The sequence below is a fragment of the Callospermophilus lateralis genome, chromosome 19 (genome assembly GCF_048772815.1).
Source record: "Callospermophilus lateralis isolate mCalLat2 chromosome 19, mCalLat2.hap1, whole genome shotgun sequence".
NCBI lineage: Eukaryota > Metazoa > Chordata > Mammalia > Rodentia > Sciuridae > Callospermophilus > Callospermophilus lateralis.
Genome location: NC_135323.1, coordinates 30492315 through 30494028, shown reverse-complemented (window position 1 = coordinate 30494028; position 1714 = coordinate 30492315). Strand labels below are relative to the sequence as shown.

Below are 1714 nucleotides of genomic sequence, written 5' to 3'. Positions count from 1 at the left end.
ATGTGGTTGAGGAATCAGACGTCTCTGGCAGACTTCATCCTTGAAGGGCTCTTCGATGACTCCCCGACCCACCTTTTCCTTTTCTGCCTGACCATGGTGGTCTTCCTCGTTGCACTGAGTGGCAACACCCTCACCATCCTCCTCATCTGTGTGGATCGTGGGCTTCACACCCCCATGTACTTCCTGCTCAGCCAGCTCTCCCTCATGGACCTGATGCACGTCTGCACAACCATCCCCAAGATGGCTACCAACTACCTGTCTGGCAGCAAGTCCATCTCCTTCCTGGGCTGTGCCACCCAGCACTTCCTCTATTTGTCTCTGGGTGGCGCTGAGTGTGTTCTGCTAGCTCTCATGTCCTATGACAGGTATGTTGCCATCTGTCATCCTCTGCATTACACTATGCTCATGAGCAGGAAGGTGGCACTGATGATGGCCCTCACCTCATGGTTGGGAGCATCTCTGAACTCCCTAATTCACACAGTCATCTTGATGCACTTTCCCTTCTGTGGATCTCGGAAAATACACCACTTCTACTGTGAATATCCAGCTGTTGTGAAGTTGGTATGTGGTGATGTCACCGTCTATGAGACCACAGTGTATATCTGTAGCATCGTGCTTCTCCTCCTCCCCATCATCCTGGTTTCTACATCCTATGGCTTCATCCTGCACAGTGTCATTGAGATGCATTCAGCTGGGAGTAAGAGAAATGCTTTTGCCACTTGTAGCTCCCACCTCATTGTGGTCTCTCTCTGGTTTGGTGCCTGCATCTTCTCATACATGAGGCCCAGGTCCCAGCGCACTCCACTGCAAGACAAAGTTGGTTCTGTGTTCTATAGCATCATTACTCCCACACTGAATCCTCTGATTTATGCTCTCCGGAATAAGGATGTAGCTAAGGCTCTGAGGAGAGTGTTGAGGAGAGGTATTATCACCCAATGACTACACCTGTAGTTGGCCCAAGTATAGAGTGTTATTATGGGTAAACCTCTAAGAATTTTCAAGAATCCAGATCCATGACATACTTTGACTATCCCAAGAATAAAGTGGTTTACGTATACCTTCACTATTTTAACTTAGTTGCAGGAATTCAAGTAGCATTGTGTATGTGTCTATAATCCTTCAGAGTATTATGGAAAAACCTTTACAAATCCCATTTAAAGTAGACATATGAAGTTCAGTGATACTCTAAAAATATTAATATATAAAGACCTTTTCTAACATTATTTTTATTGATAATACATATGTAAATCATGACACCAAAGACTATTTAGGGAGTATAAAATTAGAATGTGTTGATTAATATTAGAAACCTGTGAAGTAAAGCGTGTTTTGAAAGAAAGAGTTGATGATAAAATATTTGTACTCAGATCTTTTGAGTTACTGAATCAGTGTTTAAGAATTTATAAGGGCAAATATGAAGAGGTGAGGGTGCAGACGTGGGTGGATAGAATACCCCCCAAAACCAGAGAGGCTGAGTCTTCATATCTGGCACACAGATGGTCAACTCCTTTCCATCACACAACACATAATACTGTGCACAGCCACTGAACAAGCCCAGCAAAGGTCCAGCATCCCTAGTAACTCAAGAGCAGCATCCACCCATAAATCCATCTTCAATACCAATTTTTATTCACAGAGAAAATCAATATGTCTTTTGTTCTGAGATACATCTTCTTTGAAGAACAGAGCAGAGATTTTTAGGGAGATTTAGACT

At 43.4% G+C, this 1714-nt stretch overlaps 1 protein-coding gene across 1 annotated transcript; it reads left to right on the top strand.

The window, feature by feature from the left end:
* LOC143384946 (olfactory receptor 2AE1-like) lies at window positions 1–939 on the top strand. Its single transcript, XM_076840113.1, has one exon. The coding sequence runs from the start codon at window positions 1–3 to the stop codon at window positions 937–939; it is 939 nt and encodes a 312-aa protein (XP_076696228.1).
* The last annotated feature ends 775 nt before the right edge of the window (window positions 940–1714 follow it).